The sequence below is a fragment of the Oryx dammah genome, unplaced genomic scaffold (assembly GCF_014754425.2).
Source record: "Oryx dammah isolate SB20612 unplaced genomic scaffold, SCBI_Odam_1.1 HiC_scaffold_29, whole genome shotgun sequence".
Lineage (NCBI taxonomy): Eukaryota > Metazoa > Chordata > Mammalia > Artiodactyla > Bovidae > Oryx > Oryx dammah.
The window spans coordinates 10,061,868-10,085,441 of NW_024070213.1; the positions used below are offsets into that span (position 1 = coordinate 10,061,868).

A 23,574-nucleotide genomic window follows, 5' to 3' on the forward strand; every position below is an offset into this window, starting at 1 on the left:
TCACTGATCATAGATCACCATAACAGATTGTGACAATAATAAAAAAAAGTTTGAACTATTGAGAGAATTACTGATGTGTGACACAGAGACATACAGTGAGTGGATGCTGTTGGAAAGATGGCGCCAGTAGACTTGCTCGACATAAAGTTGCCATAAATCTTCAACGTGTGAAAAGCGCCATATCTGCAGCTGTGCTCTGTCCACACTGTCGGGACCCAAAGCTGCTGCACCATGACTGCTTCCCTTTCATCCTCACTGATCTTTGTTTACAAGTAGCTATACTTTTAATATTCACCTCCAACCCCATCGCCACATTTTGATTGGTGTTTTGGTCTGGTTCTCTGATTGTCCCCATGGGAAGGGCTCATGGGAACAATGCTCTGAGTCGTGACACCAAGACAACAGCTTGTTCTCCTTGCACTGGGGGAAGTCAGTTTTGCTGAATATAAAGTCCTTGCCTCACATTCCTTCCTTCTTTCCTCTTTTGCTCACTCTCTTCCTCCTCCCCTTTATTACTTTCTCCTTCTTTCTTTATCTTTCATCTTGAATGTTGCCATTGAGAAGTCTGATATTCTATATTCTCCATTGCAAATCATTTGCTTTTTTCGCCTTTGTAGTTGTTGTTCAGTCACTAAATTGTGTCTGACTCTTTGCAAACCCACGAACTGCAGCCCACCAGGCTTCCCTGTCTTCTCCTATCTCCCGTAGTTTGCTCAAACTCGTGTCCATTGAGTCATGAGTCATGAGTGATGCCATCCAACCATCTTTTTTGCCTTCAGTTCGGTTCAGTTCAGTCGCTCAGTCGTGTCCGACTCTTTGCGACCCCATGAATCGCAGCACGCCAGGTCTCCCTGTCCATCACCAACTCCCAGAGTTCACTCAGATTCACGTCCATTGAGTCAGTGATGCCATCCAGCCATCTCATCCTCTGTCGTCCCCCTTCTCCTCCTGCCCCCAATCCCTCCCAGCATCAGAGTCTTTTCCAATGAGTCAACTCTTCGCATGAGGTGGCCAAAGTACTGGAGTTTCAGCTTTAGCATCATTCCTTCCAAAGAACACCCAGGACTGATCTTTAGAATGGATTGGTTGATCTCCTTGCAGTCCAAGGGACTCACAAGAGTCTTCTCCAGTACCACAGTTCAAAAGCATCAATTCTTCGGTACTCAGCTTTCTTCACAGTCCAACTCTCACATCGATACATGACCACAGGAAAAACTATAGCCTTGACTAGACGGACCTTAGTCGGCAAAGTAATGTCTCTGCTTTTTAATATGCTCTCTAGGTTGGTCATAACTTTCCTTCCAAAGAGTAAGCGTCTTTTAATTTCATGGCTGCAATCACCATCTGCAGTGATTTTGGAGCCCCCAAAATAAAGTCTGACACTGTTTCCACTGTTTCCCCATCTATTTCCCATGAAGTGATGGGACCAGATGCCATGATCTTAGTTTTCTGAATGTTGAGCTTTAAGCCAACTTTTTAACTCTCCTCTTTCACTTTAATCAAGAGGCTCTTTAGTTCCTCTTCACTTTCTGCCATAAGGGTGGTGTCAAATGCATATCTGAGGTTATTGATATTTCTCCCGGCAATCTTGATTCCAGCTTGTGCTTCTTCCAGCCCAGCGTTTCTCATGATGTACTTTGCATATAAGTTAAATAAGCAGAGTAACCCCAATTTTTTTCTTTTTCTTCAAGTCTAGTTATTTTTCCAGAATATATCTTGATATTGGTCAGTCTGGGACAATATTCTTTATTATGTGTACTCTTTCAATATGTAGTTTGATATCTTTTTTCTTTAATTACAGGTTTTTAGAAAATTTTTTGTTCTTTCTTTGCATTTCTTTCTCAGGGACTCTTATTGTCTGTATGTTATGCGACTTAGCAGCAGCAGCATGTTAACACCTTTGTAGCTTATCTTCAGTATTAGTCTCTTCCTCTTGGCTGAATGGAGCCCAGATAACATACAGATGAGACTGGAATTTTGGGGAAGGTCTGGGCAGGGATATATATCTGGGAGTCGGCAGCCTGTGGACCGCATGAGGTCACCATGTAGACAGGGAAGGGAAGAGGCCCACAGCCTGAGCCCCAGGGCAACTCAACCTTCGGGGACCAGGGAGATGAGGGGGAATCAGAAAAAGATGGAGAAGAGCAATCAGGGGGCAATGAAGGGAAACAAGGACAGGGGGGTGGGCTGCAAGCTGAGGGAGGAAGGTGTCTCAGGAAGAGGGAGTGGTCAGCCGTGTCTGATGATGACGACAGGAGAAGTTGGGTGAGTCCTGAAAATGGATCATGGGACTTAGTGATGTGGATGAAATCTTGGTGATTTTGACAACACTCTTGGTGGTGTAGTTGGTGGGGCCATGACCTGATGGAGGGTGTTCAAGAGAAAATGGGAGGAGGAAAGTTGTGGTCAGCCAACAGAGACAGTTCTTTGAAAGGGATTTTTCCTGTATCGATGGATTCAGTTGCTGGACTGCCTCGACACATGGAACTTACGGGGCATGTTCATGACAGCGGGTCTGCTCTCATCTTCTGTACGGAGGAGCTCACAGAACCTGCTAATGGAGAGTGTCCCAGGGGGAGGGGAGCAGGGGACCACAGTCTCTGTTAGATTTGCTGGGAATTCTCAGCACGTGCTGGAGTAGGCAACTTCCTTGTTTCAGAAGCACCTGCTTAATTATAGGCAGCCCTCTGGTTCCCCAAGAGCAAGAGCTCAAAGGTCTCTTCAAGTATCAGACTTCTTATTAGATCCATTTCTTTAGGAGCTTGATGATGACTTTGCATTAACCCAGTGGTGCCGGCGCCCTGTCTGACTGAGGCATCCTGGGTCTGTGATCACTCTTGGTGATCACAGCCAAGCCCTGGTAATGGGAAGAATTGCAATCCACCTGTCCTGCCCTAACACTCATTTCTGTGCGGTGACTCAGCTCCTACGTGACTGGAAGCAGAAGGAGCCGTATCCTATGACATGGGAGTGGCTTATTCAGAAGTGATGTCTCCTAAGCATTGAGGAAGGGAACAGGGCAAACAGAAATAAGAAGAAGGGGAAAGCCCCCAACTTGTCACTGCACTGACAGCAAGAGCCCTTTAAGCTGTATTTTAAGAACATTTTAAAAGAGCTCCTGCACCCAGGCCTCCCCGGGGAGAGCAAGGGCTCCGAGCCTCCTGGGACTCTAAGCTGGGAGCAGATGTCACCACCTCCCTCGCTCACCGTGATGGCAGCCCCACTGCCTCCTATATTGCCTCAGCATACCAGCTCTGCAGTAATCAAGGTGTTGCCAGTGTGTCCTTTCTGTTGGTTTCGCACATTTTTAATCTTTTCCATGGCCTTTGGTGTGGTTCAAGTTCATCCCTCCAGTACCATTCACTGTCTCTATTAGTGCTCTGGTTGCCAGGGTTTCGAGGGTCTGCCCCAACCCTGCATCTTCCATAAGCCCTGTTTACATATTGGGTGATTTTGCCAGATGTGGGAATTTTCAGGAACATACATCTTGTGTTTGAGCAGAAACCTTGACCTGGGATGTCCCACAGGTACAGATCGGAAGTCTCCCTTCCTTATTGCCTGGATCCAGCAAAAAAGGGCCCCTCTGGGGCAGAAACAGGGACTCAGAGCAGCTTGAAATACTCCCACCCCCAGCACACACACTGACGGCCACAATCAGGGATGTAAGGCCTGGTCAGACCCAAGGAGGTCACACCCAAGCTCCCTTAAAGACTGGTTAACAAGATTTCAGAAACAATTGTGGAAGAAACACTGATAACTTTTATAATTTGCTGGCCTTTCTGATTACCAGCGTTCCTGAGGGACACAGCTCCTACAGTATAGCCTGGGGACCCCTGAGGCAGGAGGCAGGATCCACCGAGGGTTCCTGAGCAGGGGTTCCCCAGGGAAAGGCCGGGAAGACAGAGAAGGCTGAGCAGAGTTGGAAGGGTCCCCCGAGGTGGCAGTGGTCAGTCTGAACCTGAGAGCAAAGGGGGGCAGCTGGGAAGATTTAGGTGCAATGTCCCAACAACACCGAGTGACCCAGGCAGCACTGATAGGGACAAAGGGGGACATGCCAGCTGATCACCAAGGCTCACAGAATTAAAGTTCACTGGGTTCTAGAGCTGGACCCTAGCGAGCATCTGGCCAAAAGTTTCCCATTACAGGCGAGGAAACGGAGGCCCAGAGAGGGACAGCAACTCATCCAAAGTTACAGAGCAAATTGGAGGAAGAACTAAAACTTCTAGAATGAAGCTCTTCTGAGCCTGAGCCCAATAGCCCTCCTGGTCCTCCTGGTCACCTGCCATGGGAAGCTGCCATTCCTGTGAACAGTTGTGAGCACTTTTGCTGGGCCATGCCCACCCCACAGTGCCAGGAATACAGAGATGGGACATACCTGGTTCCTGTTGCTCCCACAAATGGGGCTGTGACCAGGGGCCCAGCAACAAACTCCATCCTACAGCTGGAGGAATGAAATTTGGTCATTACCAAAGAAGTTGTACAGATTTTAGAAACAAGATGTAAGAGTAATGGATTCTGCCTAAGGAGTCAGGAGGGCCTCCCAGCAGAGGTGGTAGGGAAGCTGGTATTTGAAAATTGGTAGGCATAATCAAGGCACGGAGAAACGGAAGGTATCACATATTTATGGAGGGTGTGTTTCAAGCCAGGTACTGCATTAAATATTTTGTATGTCTAGTTGTTTAATCCTGCATCCAACCAGGTTTCTTGTTATACCCATTTCTCTGATGGTTAGTCAGGAGCCTGGTATGTCAGGAGCAGAGTGGTCAGCGGAACACCGGGGCCGGGGGATGATTGGGTCGCCCTGATCAACCCCACCCTGCACTCCACACAGGTGCAGACATTCCATGGAGACCTCCTGCAGCACATGGAGAAGAACACCAAGCTGGACATGCAGTTCATCAAAGTGAGTCTGGCCACCCACCCTGGCACCCCCAGCCCATCGCCAGCAGGCCTGCCTCTCCCCATCTGACGTATGAGCACACTGAGCCAGTGCTGGGCACTGACTGGCCCTAGGTTGTACATGTTCCCAGCTGAGCGCCCTGCCCCTGTCCAGTGCTCTGGCCCACAGGCCAGGTGCCTTGAGCCCTTTGACATGGGGGTCTCCCTCCTCTCTCCACCCCATCCAAGGACAGCCGCCAGCACTACGAGATGGAGTACCGCCACCGAGCCGCCAACCTGGAGAAGAGCATGTCCCAGCTGTGGCGAATGGAGCGCAAGAGGGACAAGAACGCACGGGAGATGAAGGTGCAGGGGCTAGGGACGACCCCGGGCTTCTCAGGGATCCACGACACCCACCCGAGCTCCCCCGCCTAGCACCGGCCCTACTCCAGGAGTGTGGTTTGCCCCACCCCGTGTGGTGAGCATAGCTGGAGGGGTCAGCCGGCCCCTGGCGGACATCCCTGGTCCCAGGGACACCTTCAACACTGCTCCTTGCCTAGTCACTCTGTGGCCCTCCTCGCATTCCCTTGGCTTCCTCTCCTCCTATTTCACTGGGAAAACCTGAGGTCCTCAGTCACGCTGCCCCTAATCGTGGTGCAAAGGCGTGACCCACCAGCAGCCCTGTCACTCTTCCCCGCGCACGTACTTCATGCCCCCTGGCTAAGCCCAGCCCCTCCTCCCTAGGTCAGGGCCCCATGCCTGGCCTCCATCTCCAAGACCTTATCTCCTCTCCTGCCTCCTCTCCTGGCTCCTTTACTAAGCTCATCTCTTTTGTCTTTGGAATCTTTCCTCCCAAGCAGGGGGTTATTAATCCATTAATTTGCATTTTCATTAAACTGCCTAGGCCTCACTTCTGGGCTCAGCCCTCAGTTCTGGGCACAGAGGTGTGGCTCAGACACCAGCCCAACCTGGGAGAAGTGCCCTCGGGCTGGAGGGCAGGCAGAGCCAAGACTCACAGGAGAGGGCAGGCTCTGAAGTGAGAGTGGGGGCTGGGTGCTCATGGAAGGCTTCCAGGAGGAGGTGGCTGGTTCACAAAGGAGAGGGAGGCCTCAGACAGCAGGCACTCGGGGCTTGATGAGGGACCCATCCCTGAATTCCCTTTCCCCCAGGAGAGCGTGAACCGGCTGCACGCGCAGATGCAGGCCTTCGTGTCTGAGAGTCAGCGGGCCGCTGAACTGGAGGAGAAGCGGCGCTACCGCTTCCTGGCTGAGAAGCACCTGCTGCTTTCCAACACCTTCCTGCAGTTTTTTGGCCGGGTGAGCTGGGGCTGGGGAAGCACTAATGGAACCTTCTAGGGGGCTGTGCTCTCTGTGAGCCGGCTGTGCACAGGAATTCCCCTCCCTCCCTCCCCATCCCCTTCTTTCCTTACACTATGTAGATATTAGATATTTATTTTATTTATTTACTCTTTTTCTTTATTTGTATCATCAGATGGTCATTCATTTATTGTCTTTTTGTTTGTTTGCCACACTGCATGGTATGCAGAATCTTAGTTCCCCGACCAGGGATTGAACCTGTGCCCCCTACATTGGAAGCTCAGAGTCTCAGCCACTAGGGCATCAGGGAAGTCCCGATTTCTCTGTGGCCTTGTTTAATTTCTCTTTCCATTTCCCTGTATTCTTCTTTAGTCTCCCAAATACTGCACCCTGGCTGCCAATTCGGGCAAGTGATTTCAGACCTGAGTCTTATTTTCTTATCTGGAAAAGAAGGGAAATAATTGCCCCTGCAGAAGGTTGGCACAAGGATGGAGCTTAGCATAGGCAGGAGCCCAGTGGGATTAGGGCCTGCTGCCCCTGCTCTCTCCCCTCCAAAGATGAAAACAAAGGCTACCATTCAGGAGACCCAACTCCTTGTGGTCAGCTGCCTCCAGCAGCCAGCAGCCACCTCCCGCCTCTCCACCTCAGCATCCTCACCTTGCCAGGCCCTCTCTGAGTCTCTGGTTCTGAGCCCAGGGGCCCTATGGGGCTGAGTGGAGGTAGGAGGCATGAATGGATCCAGTGACTAATTCCCACCCACCCTGGCCTACACTCTTCAGTTGTCACCACCACACCCAGCCCTCGACTCAGGGCTGGGCCTTCTCCCATATCCCTCCTCTCACTGAGTGATCCTCCGGGGACGAGCTTCTGCTTCCTCCTCTTTTAAAGATATTTGTTTATGTATTTATTTTGCTGCTCCGGGTCTTAGTTGGGGCCCGCGGAATCTTTAGTTGTGGCGTGTGAACTCTTAGTTGCAGCATGTGAGGTCTATTAATAGTTCCCTGATCAAGGATTGTGTCCTTCGCCACTGCATCCATCACGGATGACTGGTGATGGAAGCAAGATCCGAAGCTGTAAAGAGCAATATTGCACAGGACCCTGGAATGTTAGGTCCATGAATAAAGGCAAATTGGAAGTGGTCAAACAGGAGATGGCAAGAGTGAATGTGGACATTTTAGGTATCAGCAAACTAAAATGGACTGGAATGGGTGAATTTAACTCAGATGACCATTGCATCTATTACTGTGGGCAAGAATCCCTTAGAAGAAATGGAGCAGCCATCATAGTCAACAAAAGAGGCTGAAATGCAGTACTTGGATGCAGTCTCAAAAACGATAGAATGATCTCTGTTCATTTCCAAAGCAAACTATTCAATATCACGGTAATCCAAGTCTATGCCCCAACCAGTAATGCTGAAGAGCTGAAGCTGAACAGTTCTATGAAGACCTAAAAGACCTTCTAGAACTAACACCCAAAAAAGATGTCCTTTTCATTACAGGGGACTGGAATGCAAAAGTAGGAAATCAAGAAATACCTGGAGTAACAGGCAAATTTGGCCTTGGAGTACAGAATGAAGCAGGACAAAGGCCAACAGTGTTTTGCCAAAAGAACACACTGGTCATAGCAAACACCCTCTTCCAACAACACAAGAGAAAACTCTACACATGGACATCACCAGATGGTCAACACTGAAATTAGATTGATTATATTCTTTGCAGCCAAAAGATGGAGAAGATCTATACAATCAGCAAAAACAAGACCAGGAGCTGACTGTGGCTCAGATCATGAACTCCTTATTGCCAAATTCAGACTTAAATTGAAGAAAGTAGGGAAAACCACTAGACCATTCAGGCATGACCTAAATCAAATCCCTTATGATTATACAGTGGAAGTGACAAATAGATTTAAGGGACTAGATCTGATAGGCAGAGTGTCTGATGAACTATGGATGGAGGTTCTTGACACTGTACAGGAGACAGGGATCAAGACCATCCCCAAGAAAAAGAAATGCAAAAAAGCAAAATGGCTGTCTGAAGAGGCCTTACAAATAGCTGTGAAAAGAAGAGAAGCAATGAGAGAAGGAAAGATATACCCATTTGAATGCAGAGTTCCAAAGAATAGCAAGGAGAGATAAGAAAGACTTCCTGAGTGATCAATGCAAAGAAACAGAGGAAAACAACAGAATGGGAAAGACTAGAGATCTCTTCAAGAAAATTAGAGATACCAAGGGAATATTTCATGCAAAGATGGGCTCGATAAAGGACAGAAATGGTATGGACCTAATAGAAGCAGAAGATATTAAGAAGAGGTGGCAAGAATACACAGAAGAACTGTACAAAAAAGATCTTCATGACCTAGATAATCACAATGGTATGATCACTCATCTAGAGCCAGACATCCTGGAATGTGAACTCAAGTGGGCCTTAGGAAGCATCACTATCAACAAAGCTAGTGGAAGTGATGGCATTCCAGCTGAGCTATTTCAAATCCTAAAAGATGATGCTGTGAAAGTGCTGCACTCAATATGCCAGCAAATTTGGAAAACTCAGCAGTGACCACAGGACTGGAAAAGGTCAGTTTTCATTCTAATCCGAAAGAAAGGCAATGCCAAAGAATGTCAAACTACCACACGATTGCACTCATCTCACACGCTAGTAAAGTAATGCTCAAAATTCTCCAAGCCAGGCTTCAACAATACGTGAACCATGAACTACCAGATGTTCAAGCTGGTTTTAGAAAAGGCAGAGGAACCAGAGATCAAATTGCCAACATCTGCTGGATCATCAAAAAAGCAAGAGAGTTCCAGAAAAACATCTATTTCTGCTTTATTGACTATGCCAAAGCCTTTGACTGTGTGGATCACAATAAACTGTGGAAACTTCTGAAAGAGATGGGAATACCAGACCACCTGACCTGCCTCTTGAGAAACCTGTATGCAGGTCAGGAAGCAACAGTTAGAACTGGACATGGAACAACAGACTAGTTCCAAATAGGAAAAGGAGTACGTCAAGGCTGTATATTGTCACCCTGCTTATTTAACTTACATGCAGAGTACATGATAAGAAACACTGGGCTGGAAGAAACACAAGCTAGAATCAAGATTGCTGGGAGAAATATCAATAACCTCAGATACACAGATGACACCACCCTTATGGCAGAAAGTAAAGAACTAAAGAGCCTCTTGATGAAAGTGAAAGAGGAGAGTGAAAAAGTTGGCTTAAAGTTCAACATTCAGAAAATGAAGATCATGGCATCTGGCCCCATCACTTCATGGGAAATAGATGGGGAAACAGTTGAAATAGTGGCAGACTTTGTTTTTTAGGCTCCAAAATCACTGCAGATGTTGACTACAGCCATGAAATTAAAAGACGCTTGCTCTTTGGAGGGAAAGTTATGACCAACTAGACAGCATATTAAAAGGAAGAGGCATTACCCTGCCAACAAAGGTCTGTCTAGTCAAGGTTATGGTTTTTCCAGTAGTCACATATGGATATGAGAGTTGGACTATAAAGAAAGCTGGGTGCAGAAGAATTGATGCTTTTGAACTGTGGTGTTAGAGAAGACTCTTGAGAGTCCCTTGGACTGCAAGGAGATCAAACCAGTCCATCCTAAAGGAAATCAGTCCTGAATTTTCATTGGAAGGACTGATGCTAAAGCTGAAGCTCCAACACTTTGGCCACCTGATGGGAAGAGCTGACTCATTTGAAAAGACCATGATGCTGAGAAAGATTGAAAGCGGGAGGAGAAGGGGATGACAGAGGATGAGGTGGTTAGATGGCATCACCAACTCAATGGACATGAGTTTGAGTAAACTCCGGGAGCTGGCGATGGACAGGGAGGCCTGGCGTGCTGCAGTCCATGGGGTTGCAAAGAGTTGGACACAACTGAGTGACTGAACTGAACTGATCAAGGATTGAACCTGGGCCCCCTATGCTGGGAGTGCAGAATCTTAGCTGCTGAACCACCAAGAAGTCCCTTCTTCATTTCAACAGTTTTATTGAGATATAATTCACACACCATGCATGTCACCCATTTAATGTATATAGTTCAATGGTGTAGTATATTCACAGAGTTGTGCATCCATGCCACAAGGGTTTTTGGTTTAATATTTATTTATTTGGCTGCATCGAGTCATGGTTGTGGCATGTGGTATCTTTAAGCATTGGGAGTGCAGAGTCTTAGCCACTGGACCACCAGGAAGTCCCATCACATTCAAGTTCAGAGCATTTAATTACCCCTTAAAGAACCCTGGTACCCTTCCTGGTCATTTCTCAATCCTTCCATTTCCCCTTGCCTTAAGCAACCATCAGTCTACCTTCTGTCTTTATAGATTTACCTCTTCTGGCCATTTCGTGCTTTCCTGGCAGCTCAGCTGGTAAAGAATCTGCCTGCAATGCTGGAGACCTGAGTTTGATTCCTGGGTTGGGAAGATCATAGGAAAGGAATCATGCAATATCTGGCCTTCTGTGACTGGCTTCTTTCACTAAGCATCATGTTTTCCAAGTTCATCAGTGTTGGAGCCTGTATCCATACACCATTCCATTTTACTGCCAAATAGGATCCCATCATCTGGATATACCACATTTATTTATCCATTCATCAGTTGATGGACAGCTGGCTTGTTTCTGCTTTTGGTTATTATGAATGATGCTGCTATGGGTATCCACGTAAAAGTTTTTCTGTGGATGTGTGTTTTTCATTTCTCATGGGTATATAGGAGTGGAATTTCTGGGTCATAGGGTAACTCTGTTTAAGGAACTCTATTTAACTGTTTGAGGAACTTCCAGATTCTTTTACCATTTTACATTCCTACCAGCAGTTTATGAGGTTTCTAATTTGTCCACATCCTTGTGAACACTTGTTGGCACTTTTTTTAAAAAGATTTATTTATTTATTTATTTTTGACCATTCTGGGTCTTAGCTGCTGCAGGCTGGCTTTCTCTAGTGGCACTGAGTGGGGGCTACTCCTCACCACAGCACACGGGCTTCTCTTTGGGTGGTTTATCTTGTTGCGGAGCATGGACGCTATGGTGTGTGGGATCTTCCCAGAGCAGGGATCAAACCTGTGTCCTACTGCATTGGCAGGCAGACTCTTAACCACTGGGCCACCAGGGAAGCCCTTGGGCTTTTGGATTATAGCCATCCGAGTAAGTGTGGAGTGGTATCGCATTGTGGTTTTGATTTGCACTTTCCTGATGGCTGATGATACAGAGTATCTTTCACGTACTTGTTCAGTTCAGTCGCTCAGTCGTGTCTGACTCTTTGTGATCCCATGGACTGCAGCCTGCCAGGTTTCCCTGTCCATCACCAACTCCCAGAGCTTGCTCAAACTCATGTCCATCAAGCTGGTGATGCTGTCCAACCATCTCATCCTCTGTCATCCCCTTCTCCTCCCACCTTCGGGGTCTTTTCCAAGGAGTCAGTTCTTCGCATAAGCTAGCCAAAGTATTGGAGTTTCAGCTTCAGCATCAATCCTTCCAATGAAAATTCAGGACTGATTTCCTTTAGGATGGACTGGTTGGATCTCCTTGCAGTCCGAGGGACTCTCAAGAGTCTTCTCCAACACCACAGTTCAAAAGCATCAATTCTTCAGCGCTCAGCTTTCTTTATATTCCAACTCTCACATCCATACATGACTACTGGAAAAACCATAGATTTGACTAGATGGACCTTTGTTGGCAAAGTAATGTCTCTGCTTTTGAATATGCTGTCTAGGCTGGTCATAGCTTTTCTTCCAAAGAGCAAGCGTCTTTTAATTTCATGGCTGCAGTCACCATCAGAAGTCATTTTGGAGCCCCACCCTGCCCCACCAAAAATAAAGTCTGTCACTGTTTCCATTGTTTCCTCATCTATCTGCCATGAAGTGATGGGACTGGATGCCATGATCTTCATTTTTTGGATGTTGAGTTTTAACCCAGCTTTTTCACTCTCCTCTTTCACTTCATCAAGAGGCTCTTTAGTTCTTCTTTGCTTTCTGCCATAAGGGTGATGTCATCTGCATATCTGAGGTTATTGATATTTCTCCCTGCAATCTTGATTCCAGCTTGTGCTTCATCCAGCCCCGCATTTCTCGTGATGTACTCTGAATATAGGTTAAATAAGCAGGGTGACAATATACAGCCTTGACATACTCCTTTCCCAATTTGGAACCAGTCTGTTGTTCCATGTCCTGTTCTAACTGTTGCTTCTTGACCTGCGTACAGGTTTCTCAGGAGGCAGGTAAGGTGGTCTGGTTTTCCCATCTCTTGAAGAACTTTCCAGTTTGTTATGATCTACACAGTCAAAGGCTTTGGCTTAATCAATAAAGCAGATGTTTTTCTGTAAGTCTCTTGCTTTTTCGATGATCCAACCTACTTGTTGGCCATGTATATATCTTCTTTGGAAGGAAACTCCTCTTTCTGCCTGTATCCTGAACAGTTAACTCCAGCAATAAGAGGAGAGCTGACCTCTCCATTGGCTGCTTCCTGCTGAGTGATCACCTCTCCGGAGGAAGCAGTTGATTGAATGAACCAGAATTCCCATAGGTATAGGGAATACGTAGCATGTTTTCTGAGCCAGCTGGGCTTTAGGACATACAAGATCTAACTCCTAAGACAAATATAAATATGTACCTGCTAACTATTTCTATATGCGGAAGGCACAAGACTTGAAAGAACTCTAGGTGCCAAAGCTCAATAAGGTGTCTTTCTCCTGTCTCCAGTGATCAGCCCTTGCTTAGCCCAAGTCTAGTCAATAACACGCCTTTATACCCTGGGTTTATCACAGTTGTGCAAGTAGATCTCTAGGATAAGTACCTAGAAATGGGATTAGTGTGTCCAGGGATGGAAACATTGGCTATACCGATTTGTATTTCCACCAGCAAGGGCGGAGATTCCCTATTTCCTTGACAACAGTGATCTTCACTAATCAGAAAGGTTAAAATGGTATCTCGGTGTAGTTTTACATTACACTTGTCTTATAAGTGAGATTGACATCTTTTCATGTTTCAGAACCATTTTATTTCCTTTACTGTGACAGGTCAGTATCTTCTCCATTTTTCTTATGAATTTATAGGAACTCTGGATATGTTACTGAAAGTAGCCTTTTCTTGGTGACATTTTCCCAATTTGTCATTGATCACTTGATTTTGCTTATTGTGAGTTTTGCCATGTTAAAAAAAATATTTTTAGTTCGATTTACCCGTCTTCTATGTTTAGGGGAGTTGTCTCTTGCTTAGACTGGCTTTCGCTCTCTGTTATGATTTTTTTAATTCTCCCATGGTCTCCTCTATGTTTCTTCCCAACCACTGACTAAACTGTCTAAATGCAGGGCTGAGGAGAGCCAGTCAAGTTGAGTCTTGTCCAGGCCAAGACTCTGAGACTCCCCTAGTACCCTGGCAGGTGCTCTCAGATTGGACAAAAACCCTTCTTTATGGTAAGCAAAATTGTATGCTCTTGCTTTGCTTACTGCCTCCAAAACAAGTGTACAAAGGCCTTTGGCATTTTGTCTTTCTGTTGTTTTGCTAATTAATTATGCAAGGCAAAGAGGGGGTGGACACCTAGTGACCAACTGGACTAGTTGTTCCTGTGACGTGAGCTCTGTTTTGTTGCCTGAGATCAGATTTTCAGCAACTGGGCCAGACTGAAGGGAACAATCATTGAAAAGTACAGTCACAGGAAGCTTCCTCGGGATAGACAAGTAAGTACAAGCCACTCCATTGCTCACTGGATGTGAGACCTTGAGACAGTCATTAACTGCTCTGGCCCTCAGCATCTTCTTTTGTAATAATGACACCTACCCCCTAGGCCATTGGGAGAATCTAGTAAGATAATGGAGGTAAAGCCTTTAACCCTGGGCCTGGCACAGAGTTGATGCTCAACAAAGGGAAGCTTGTTTTTCATTTTTTTAATTTGGCCATTCCAGGTCTTAGTTGTGGCACGTGGGATCTTCAGTTTTGGCATGCGAAGTCTTGGTTTGCCATGTACACGCTAAGTCGCTTCACTCATTTCCAACTCTGCAACCCTATGGACTATAAGCCCACCAGGCTCCTCGGTCCATGGGATTCTCCAGACAAGAATACTGGAGTGTGTTGCTGTGCCCTCCTCCAGGGGTCTTCCAGATCTAGGGATCAAACCCAAGTCTCTTCCATCTCCTGCACTGGCAAGTGGGTTCTTTACCACTAGTGCCACCGGGAAAGCCCTTGGTTGCCTCTGGTGGGATCTAGTTCCCTGACCAAAGTTGAACTCTGACCCCTTGCATTGGAAGCACAGAGTCTTAGCCACCGGACCACCAGGGAGGTCCCCAAAGAGAAGCTTTTATTTTTCTTAAAGCAACAGTCCTGAACTTGGCCTTGAGGGAGCGAATGTTTGAATAGAAAATGGAGAGACATTTATAACTGGAGAGCAGGGTGTTCTGATTGTACCTAGGATGACCTGAGTGACCACACAGAGAGATCCATGCCACTAGAGAAGTTTTATTACATATCACACTTCCCAAGAGAAGGGGCCACGCCACGACATGCAGGGCCAAGTTGGGGTAGCTCCAGGGTTTGGTCAAGAGGCAGAAGGAGCCAAGGGAAAGTATGGCTCAGAACCTTGATTATGGTTTCTGTGAGAAGGGATGGGCAAAGCAGGGTCGGCAGGTTTAGGACTAGATGATTTGAATGATTTCAGTGAGCTCTGGGCTATAGGAGTTGTCTCTAGTTGTCCACTACCTGGCTTGGATGATTTAGGGCAGGGGAAATACTGGCTTGGTGTGTGTTCAGTTCAATTCACTTCAGTTGCTCAGTTGTGTCTGACTCTTTGCGACCCCATGAATCGCAGCACGCCAGGCCTCCCTGTCCATCACCAACTCCCAGAGTTCACTCAAACTCACGTCCATCGAGTCGGTGATGCCATCCAGCCATCTCATCCTCTGTCGTCCCCTTCTCCTCCTGCCCCCAATCCCTCCCAGCATCAGAGTCTTTTCCAATGAATCAACTTTTCGCATGAGGTGGCCAAAGTACTGGAGTTTCAGCTTTAGCATCATTCCTTCCAAAGAAATCCCAGGGCTGATCTCCTTCAGAATGGACTGGTTGGATCTCCTTGCAGTCCAAGGGACTCTCAAGAGTCTTCTCCAACACCACAGTTCAAAAGCATCAATTCTTCGGCGCTCAGCTTTCTTCACAGTCCAACTCTCACATCCATACATGACCACTGGAAAAACCATAGCCTTGACTAGATGGACCTTTGTTGGCAAAGTAATGTCTCTGCTTTTGAATATGCTGTCTAGGTTGGTGTGTGTTAGAAGGAGATAATTGAGGATGCAGGCTTTTTCGTTTCTTTGTTTTTTTTTTTTTTTTTTTTTTTTTACTGCACCACCCAGCACAGATTTTAGTTCCCCGGACCAGGGATGTAACCAGCGCCCCCTCCAGTGGAAGTGTGGAGCCTTAACCACAGGGAAGTCCCAGGATAGGGGTTTTGATTGGTTGATGAAGGGTCCTCAAATTGTTTACTATCTCTAGGAATTATCTAGCCCTGTGAGGTGCAGTCTTTTCAGAATTAGCAAGGCCCAGGATATCAAAGCATTGTCTGGCAACTCGCTCCAGTATCCTTGACTGGAAAATTCCATGGACAGGGAGCCTAGCGCACTACAGTCCATGGGGTGGCAAAGAGTCGGACACAACTGGGTGACTGAACACATACACACACACACAACAGAGGATGTCAAAACATAAAATACAGAAAGTTTAAAACATGGTTAATAAGCACAGCAGGTCTAACATTTAAAGCCCTCCCCTATTCCACGTTTTTATGGCCTATGTGGTCAGCTGCTGAGTTTCTTGTCCTTGAAGATATTCAAACAGAGTTAGATGCCCATGTATTGGGCATACTAGAAAAGGGATGCTTACTGGAAGAACTATTTGAAAGGCTTCTTCTAGACAACTACTCAAGCTGGCTTACACAAAAGTGTTTATTAGTCACTGGGAAGTTCGAGCCTTTCAGGTATAGTTGGATCCAGGAGTACACAAGCTGTCATCAGAAATTTGCCCCTCTCTGTTGCTTAGCTGAAGTTTCCTCTGCCTTCACCCTCTCTTGATATATAGCAAACTCCATGAGGTGAGAGAATAAAATTTTCCAGATTATTCCAGGGCAAGTCCTGGGACTGGTTCTTCAGGCACAGTTTTCGGGTAGGTGCCCATCCCTGACTCCATCTCTCTAGCCAGGAGGATGAAGTGAAAGTGAAAGTGAAGTCGCTCAGTTGTGTCCGATTGTTTGCAACCCCGTGGACTGTAGCCTACCAGGTGCCTCTGTCCATGGGATTTTCCAGGCAAGAATACTGGAATGGGGTGCCATTTCCTTCTCCAGGAGATCTTCCCAACCCAGGGATGGAACCTGGGTCGCATTGCAGGCAGACACTTTACCGTCTGAGCCACCAGGGAAGTCTTGGAGCAACCCAAGTGGTCAAACCTGTATTGTACCCCTACCCCGGTATCAGATCGAGGCGGAGCCCCACTCAAAGCGCACAGAGAGAGGGGCCAGGGGAGGCTCCTCCAGGAAAACTGAAGAGCCTTCGACAGAGGACCGGGAGGCCTGGACGGTGTGTGACACCAAAGTGACCACGGCGATCTCTGGTTCCTTCTAGCTAGACATTCCGGCCACCCTCAGCTTGCAGGGCCCGAGTTTCCAGGTCGGGGGTGCCACTTTTCGGTCCCCTGGGCAGTCTGGTGGCTGGCTGCTCAGACCTCGCTGACCCTCGCGTGCCCCCTTGGCCAGGCCCGGGGGATGCTCCAGAACCGCGTGCTGCTGTGGAAGGAGCAGTCGGAGGCCAGCCGCAGCCCGTCGCGCGCCCACTCCCCGGGCCTGCTGGGCCCCGTGCTGGGGCCGCCCTACCCCTCGGGCCGCCTGACGCCCACCCGCCTGGACATGGTGAGGCCCTGGGCGCCCCCGCCGCCGCCGTTCGCGCCCCCGCCGCCCCCGGCACCCTCCGCGGGACCCTGGGGCCTGAGGCCCGCCGCCTGGAGCCTCCTCCCCCCGAGGGGGCCGGTCTACGCAGCGCCCCTCCGCCGCTCCTTCCGCCCCGGCGCGGCCTCCGCGCCGCCGTGGTGGCTCGGCCGGCGGCCCGAGAACCCCTACGTCGACGCCTGGGACTGGGGGTGGGGGCTGGACTAGGGCGCCGCGGCCCCGCCCCTCCCCGCCCCACCCTCCCCTGCCCGTCTCCCCCTCGCAGCCCCAGAGGGCCCTGGGAGAGTTCGGCTCCCCCCGCAGCCGGCACGGCTCCGGCTCCTACGGCCCCGAGCCCGCCGAGGCGAGGTCCGCGTCCCAGCTGGAGCCAGACCACCGCCGGTCCCTGCCCCGGACGCCGTCCGCCTGTGAGTAGCCCCCGGAGCGCAGAGGGAGGGCCGGGGTCCCAGGCTGGGGACCCGGTGCCGGGAAGAGGAACCGAGGTTGCGCTGCAGCAGGAGGGATCGAGGGTAGACGCCAGGGAGGACTTCCCACCCACGTGGCGCGGCGCTCTCCCGCCCCTCCGGCAGCCTCGCTCTACAGCAGCAGCACCCAGCACTCGCGCTCCAACTCCTTCGGCGAGCGCCCGGGCGGTGGGGGCGGCGGCGGCGGCGGCGGCGGCGGCGCCCGGAGAGTCCGCGCCCTGGTCTCGCACTCGGAGGGCGCCAACCACACGCTGCTGCGCTTCTCGGCCGGAGACGTCGTGGAGGTGCTGGTGGCCGAAGCCCAGAACGGCTGGCTCTATGGCAAGCTGGAGGGCTCATCCTCGTGAGTGGGAGCCCCGGGGCGCAGGGTGGGTTGGAAGGAGGACTGGATGGCCTGGGTTCCAGCTCCGAGTCTTCCAGGATAGCGGCTGTCCCTGAGGCCTCGGACAGCTCTCCCCTTTTCCCATCCCCCTCCTCGTCCCACCCTATTTTCCTCATCCCTCTGGCAGGGAAGGAAGAACCTCTTTACCAAGTTCAGGGTGGTGGCCCTTGAGAGGATGGTAGAGGATGGGGAAGGGGAAGGTTCTCTCACAAATGGGAACACTATGAAACCTTACTGCTTGAGCACCTACCGTGCACCTCAAAGTGAGCCAAGGTCTGAGAAGAGACTGGACAGGGAGGTGGGCCAGGTGCAGGAGAGATGCTGGGACCTTGCAAGCTGAGTGTGCTCACCCCCTCGCAGTCAGGCACGGGGAAATCCTTAGAGGACATAAACGGGGGCTGCTTTTGGCACCACGCAGTAGAAAAGGGGGAGGTGGGGGAGTACACTGCAGTCGCTGCAAGCCTGGAGGAGAGCAGGGACCACTCTTTCTGCCAGAGGAAAGAGGGAAGATGGGAGCTCGCTGCAGCCATGCAGTGCCCCCCCACAGGGTGTTATGGGCGAGACTGTGTGGAGCCCAGGCCCACTCATGCTAAGGAGAGAGGAATGAGTGAGGATAAGAAGAGGGGATGAATGAATGGAACATCCACAGAGGAGTCAGCAGGTGCGTGTGAGGGAGCTCACCACGTGGGTTAGTAGATGGTTACTGGATGAGGCTGTTGTGGGCAGGTGGATGCTTGTTCCTATGAGCAGATGGGCAGATGCAAGGGGGCACGGGAAGATGAACAGATGGGGGGTACATGTCTAGACTAACTGGAGAGGTGTGTGAGTGGACTGACAGAGAGGTGGGCAGTGGGCAAGTGCTGATGGATGGGTTAGTGGACTGGTGGTCCTGGGCTGGTTGCCCTCATGGATGAGTGATGCTTGGACAGCACGATTGTGTGGATAGATGGGTGGATGGCAGGTGACTGCATGGATAAGGAACAGAAGGAGGAGCCAATGGGTGGAGACGTGACCGAGAACACGGGTGGTGGAAGAGACACCTGCTTTGCAGACCCACGTCAGAGGGCAGCAGGGTGCCTCCCTGAAAGTTCCCTAAACAGGCATGTAGCCAACCTCCTGGAAAGACCTGATTATAAAACCACCTAGAACAGTACATTAACGCATATATATGGAATTGAGAAAGATGGTAACGATGACCCTATATGCGAGGCAACAAAAGAGACACAGATATAAAGAACAGACTTTTGGACTCTGTGGGATGGGATGATTTGGGAGAATAGCACTGAAACATGCGTGTTACCGCATGTGAAGCAGATCACCAGTCTGAGTTCTGTGTGTGAAACAGGGCACTCAAAGCTGGTGCACTGGGACAACCCTGAGGGATGGGATGGGGAGGGGGGTTCAGGATGGGGGACACATGTACACCCATGGCTTGATTCATGTCGATGTATGGCAAAAACCACTGCAATATTGTGAAGTAATTAGCCTCCAATTAAAATTAATTAATTAAAAAATCAGAGGTCTGATTTTTAGATCAGAGGTCTCAAATCACAGTCCCGGGACATCATTATTCTTTCTGTGATTCAGGTTAGGGAAAACGATGGCAAGTTTCACCAGGAGGCATATTATGGTGAAAAGAGAACTAAGACGTTCTGAAAATGGTTTTATTCTGTCAGTGTGAGTTGAAATAGCTTCCAGTTACCCTTAGGTGAGAATGTTGTTGATCAGGTTTGAGGTGGGGCTTCTATGGTTGCTCTTCGGAGAACACTGCCCAGGTGTTCTGCAAAAATCTGACGGATTCCGTGGAATCTGAAAAGGCTAGGGAACATCGATCGTAGTGTCTCTCCTTTGACTCTGGCTGCTCTGAAGGTGCAGTAACGAGCTTCCAATCAGACGAAGACTCCACCGGCAGGGTGCCCGGAGTCACTGGAACCAGGGGGCCCAGGGTGGAGGGTTACTAGCCAGGCACCCCTGGCTCCGGTGCTCCTTCCTCTGGGCTCCCACAGCTGCCTGGTCCCCCACCCCAGCCCACCCTCTCCCCTGGGCATCACCCTTGTAATCATCTGTTTGTGGATCTGTCTCCCTGCCGGGCTGGGAGCCCCAGGGGAGCAGGCACTGCATCTGGCTCTCCATGGGTCCTTGTGTAGTGGGTGCTCAGTGAGTAGGGAATGAAACTGTCACTCCATGTCCTCAGATACAATGCTTTCCTTCTCAGATCTCCAGTTCCCCCTCTCTAAGGCACCCCAGCCCCTGGTAGGACCCATGAGTCTGGATGGGTGGCTTTGAGTGACAGCAAAGACTTCCTTCAAAGAATGAAATGAGTTACTCTGAGCCAAGCCTGGCACACAGCAGTGCCCATTAACCGTCGACCCCTCTTAGAAGTGATATTTTGATCACTGCTCTTGGTCCTTTTGCTTCCACTCCACAGGAGTGGCTGGTTCCCTGAGGCCTATGTGAAGCCTTTGGAAGAGCTGCCCATGAATCCCATGAACCCCTTGAACCCAGTGACCTCCATGAATCCCACAAACCCCTTGAACCCGGTGACCTCCATGAACCCCAGGAGCCCTGTGAATGAGCTGCCTTCCAGGTACCGCTGGTCAGAGGTGGGGCAGGGGCTTCAGTGGGTGGCGGGGGCAGTGGCCCCACCCACCAGGGAGGGCATCTCTGAGCTGCGGTCTTGAGTGGGCCCAGCCTCCTTTGGCCCCTGGAGAAAGGGCGACCCCATCTCGCTACAGGTTGGAGGTCATTGTCCATCCCTCTGGCTCCTCTCAGGACTGCCTCCAAGCCGACAGTCTCCTTTCACCCAGGGGCAAGGGAAGAGGATGTAGGGTGCTCAGGGGCCCAGCAGATGGGGTTGGATGCAGTAGGGCCTGAACCCTGACCCCCTTCTCTTCCCTCCTTTCTCTGGACTCAGGTCCTACCCGCTCCGGGGTAGCCACAGCCTTGATGACCTCCTGGACCGGCCGGGCAACTCCATAGCATCTTTGGACTACTGGGATGGCCAGTCCCGCTCCCGAACCCCAAGCCGCGTCCCAAGCCGCACCCCCAGCCCCACGCCTACACCCTTGCCCAGCAGCCGCCGGAGTAGTGTGGGCAGCATGGGGGTGGCCAGTGACGCCAAGGTGGGCCCCTCTCGCAGCCTGCGCTCAACCCGGGAGTGGGCCAGTGGGCAGGGAGACCAGGCAACCCTCCCTGCCACCCCTTGGCTGGCTGGAGGGGGCCCTCCCAGCCCAGCCTCAGCCTGCCCATCTGTGCAGGGAAGGACAGAATGGGCTTCTTGAGTCTGGGGTGGAGGGTGGCAGGGAAAGATTCCTCTAGCAGAGGGGAGCCCCAGGGTCCAGATGGGGGCACTGGAGAAGCTCCCCACTCTGGGGCGGTGTTAGCCCTGGGAGATGGCACTTGGCCCAGAGGCTCCTTGAGTCTAACACCCACAGCATTTTGTGTTTTCAAATGCTTGACCTCATCTCGCAGGAGCTTGGCACTGGAGGGGCCTCTGGGCCAGTCCTCTGCCCTGCTGGAGTGAGGAGCTGGGTGGGGGGCTCGCTTGCTCCTTCCCCACCAAACCCAATCCTCCCTCCCCCTCACTGCAGAAACTTGCGTCCTGGGAGCAGCAACCCCCAGAGCTCTTCCCTCGGTGAGTCCCTGAGCGTCAGAGGGGGCTGGGCTCGGCAGAGGGCTATGGGGGAGACACGGTGGGCCTGAGTGGAGGTGACCCCCTGGGCACAGGATGTTGGGGCAGATGCCTGGCTCAGATGCCCAGATGCCTCCCCTGTATCCCCAGCCAGTTGGGCACCTGGCCCTTCTCACTCCCTTCTCTCCCCCGACCCCCGGCAGGGGTACGAACCCCTTTGCTACTGTAAAGCTGCGCCCTACCGTCACCAATGACCGCTCGGCGCCCCTCATCCGCTGAGGCGCCTTCCTCCACCTGGAGTCTGGGGCCATCCCCGCCACCCACACCTGCCTAGAGCTGGCGGCAGCGGAAGCAGCAGCAGTGGATCCAAGGAGCCGGGGCCTTGGTACCGGGGGGGGGGGGTGACTGCCCCTCCCCAAACCACACCCCAGCCTGAGCAGTTCCAAGGGCACTGGCCTAGGGTCTGGGCCCTTCAAACGAAAGCAGGCGGAATTAGGGAACAGAACCATTTCTTCCCCTCTAGGGGCTCTGGACTCTCCCCGGGGGCCTACCTTGTGCCCCCTCAAACTCTTCCCCCTTCTCTGTCCCAGTGGGGAGAAGCCCCTTGCACACCCCCTCTCCCACCGCACATAGCTCCCTGTTTAACTTTTGTAAATGGTGAGAAATAAAGCACGTGCAACACATCAGCCGGCCTGGCAGAGTCTGATTTAGGGACAGGGTGGGGCAGGTCAACTATGACCACCCTAGACAGCATATCAAAAAGCTGAGACATTACTTTGCCAACAAAGGTCCATCTAGTCAAAGCTACAGTTTTTCCAGTAGTCATGTATGGATGTGAGAGTTGGACCATAAAGAAAGCTGAGCGCCAAAGAATTGATGCTTTTGAACTGGAGAAGACTCTTGAGAGTCCCTCGGACTGCAAGGAGATCCAACCAGTCCATCCTAAAGGAAATCAGTCCTGGGTGTTCACTGGAAGGACTGATGCTGAAGCTGAAGCTCCAATACTTTGGCCATCTGATGTGAAGAGCCGACTCCTTGGAAAAGACCCTGATGCTAGAAAAGATTGAAGGCTGGAGGAAAAGGGGACGACAGAGGATGGGATGGTTGGATGGCACCATCGACTTGACATGAGTCTGAGCAAGCTCTGGGAGATGGTGATGGACAGGGAAGCCTGGTGTGCTGTGGTACATGGGGTCACAAAGAGACACGACTGAGCGACTGAAGTGCACAGGCGCAGGTTGGGATGGAGACCGCGTACTGGGAAGTCCCGAAGGTCCTAACGGTGGGGAGCCCTCGCTCACTCCCAGCCCCTCACATCCCTCCTTTTAAGCAAGACTTTTGTGCTCATGCTCAGCTGCTCAGTCGTGTCTGACTGCAACCCCATGGACTGTAGCCCTCCTGGCTCCTCTGTCTATGGGATTTCCCAGGTAAGAATACTGGAGTGGGTTGCCATTTCCTCCTCCAGGGGATCTTCCTGACACAGGGATCGAATCTTTCTCCTCCATTGGCAGGCAGATTCTTTACCACTGAGCCACCAGGGAAGCCCAAGCAAGTCTTTAGGTCTGCCCTGACTCCTACAGGCTATATCCCCCATCTCTGCCCAGGTTCATTTCTGCTGTGGGTTCCCCAGAGAGGGAGGGGTGGCAGTCACTGAGGCCTGGGACCACCAGCAAGTCACCTTCTGGCACCCTGGGACACAGCACCCTTTGTTCTGCCCCCATCCCCACCCCCTCACGTCCCAGGCTATCCAGCCTGGATTAGTCTTATCCAGGGGAAAGCCACAGAGGCCCCTCCTGGAATGTGGCCTGGGGGTGGGGGGCAGGCGAGGAGTTGAGGTGATTAGGGCTGGTGGGGCCTCTCCAGGGCAGGGCTGTGCCCGTTGTACCACAAGGACCCCACAGGGCAGGGCCCTGTGTCTTCTGCCCAAGGCTCCAGGAGATGAGGGGACCCACCTATCTCTAGCTCTCCCTGGATGGGCCAG

At 50.8% G+C, this 23,574-nt stretch overlaps 1 protein-coding gene across 1 annotated transcript in view; it reads left to right on the top strand.

Annotated features, from left to right (window-relative positions):
* The window catches only part of BAIAP2L2 (BAR/IMD domain containing adaptor protein 2 like 2), a 29,695-nt gene extending 7,416 nt beyond the window's left edge, over positions 1–22,279 (top strand). The window contains exons 5-14 of the mRNA XM_040233339.1: positions 4,832–4,903; positions 5,128–5,244; positions 6,048–6,194; positions 16,928–17,080; positions 17,382–17,523; positions 17,686–17,923; positions 20,391–20,549; positions 20,877–21,084; positions 21,553–21,596; positions 21,797–22,279. Of these exons, the coding sequence (XP_040089273.1) occupies positions 4,832–4,903; positions 5,128–5,244; positions 6,048–6,194; positions 16,928–17,080; positions 17,382–17,523; positions 17,686–17,923; positions 20,391–20,549; positions 20,877–21,084; positions 21,553–21,596; positions 21,797–21,872 (1,356 nt within the window). The 3' untranslated portion in view covers positions 21,873–22,279. The remainder of the gene's footprint in view (positions 1–4,831; positions 4,904–5,127; positions 5,245–6,047; positions 6,195–16,927; positions 17,081–17,381; positions 17,524–17,685; positions 17,924–20,390; positions 20,550–20,876; positions 21,085–21,552; positions 21,597–21,796) is intronic.
* Positions 22,280–23,574: the final 1,295 nt, after the last annotated feature.